The 620-nt window shown below is 69.8% G+C and overlaps 1 protein-coding gene across 1 annotated transcript; it reads right to left on the reverse strand.

Annotated features, from left to right (window-relative positions):
• Positions 1-13: 13 nt before the first annotated feature.
• Positions 14-614, reverse strand: TWIST2 (twist family bHLH transcription factor 2). Its single transcript, XM_010849525.1, has one exon. It carries the CDS (start codon positions 523-525, stop codon positions 43-45), a length of 483 nt encoding a protein of 160 aa, XP_010847827.1. The 5' UTR covers positions 526-614; the 3' UTR covers positions 14-42.
• Between the last annotated feature and the right edge of the window lie 6 nt (positions 615-620).

Genomic DNA, 620 nt, shown 5'->3' on the forward strand with positions numbered 1-620 from the left:
CACCTACCCTGGCGCGCCGGTCCGGACGTGGGTGGCGCGGCGCTAGTGGGAGGCGGACATGGACCACGCGCCCTCCATGCGCCACACGGAGAAGGCGTAGCTGAGGCGCTCATGGGCCACGTAGCTGCAGCTGGTCATCTTATTGTCCATCTCGTCGCTCTGCAGGACCTGGTAGAGGAAGTCTATGTACCTGGCGGCCAGCTTGAGCGTCTGGATCTTGCTGAGCTTGTCCGAGGGCAGCGTGGGGATGATCTTGCGCAGCGCGGCGAAGGCCTCGTTGAGCGACTGAGTGCGCTGGCGCTCGCGCACGTTGGCCAGGATGCGCTGGCTCTGCAGCTCCTCGAAGGACTGCGCGCTCGGGCTGCCCTTCTTGCCGCGCTTGCCGGGGGTCGGGCTGCCATCTTCGCTCGACTTCTTGCTGTAGCGCCGTTTCCGGCCGAAGCGCTTGGGCTGCCGCTCGAGCTCCTCCTCGCTGGTGCCCAGGCTGTCCACGGGGGACACGGGCGAGCTGGAGCCCTCCTCCATGGCGCCCGCCCGGCGCGCGAGGGGCTGGGGGCGCCGGGCGCAGAGCGCGCGCCGCTGGCCAAGCCCGCGGTCGCCGAGCACACGCTCCCCGAGTT

Source organism: Bison bison, unplaced genomic scaffold (assembly GCF_000754665.1).
Source record: "Bison bison bison isolate TAMUID 2011002044 unplaced genomic scaffold, Bison_UMD1.0 scf7180017850926, whole genome shotgun sequence".
NCBI classification, from domain to species: Eukaryota; Metazoa; Chordata; class Mammalia; order Artiodactyla; family Bovidae; genus Bison; species Bison bison.

Bases quoted from the DNA above. Each gene is read 5' to 3' on its own strand.
- TWIST2 (XM_010849525.1), bottom strand. From the start codon at position 525: ATGGAGGAGGGCTCCAGCTCGCCCGTGTCCCCCGTGGACAGCCTGGGC.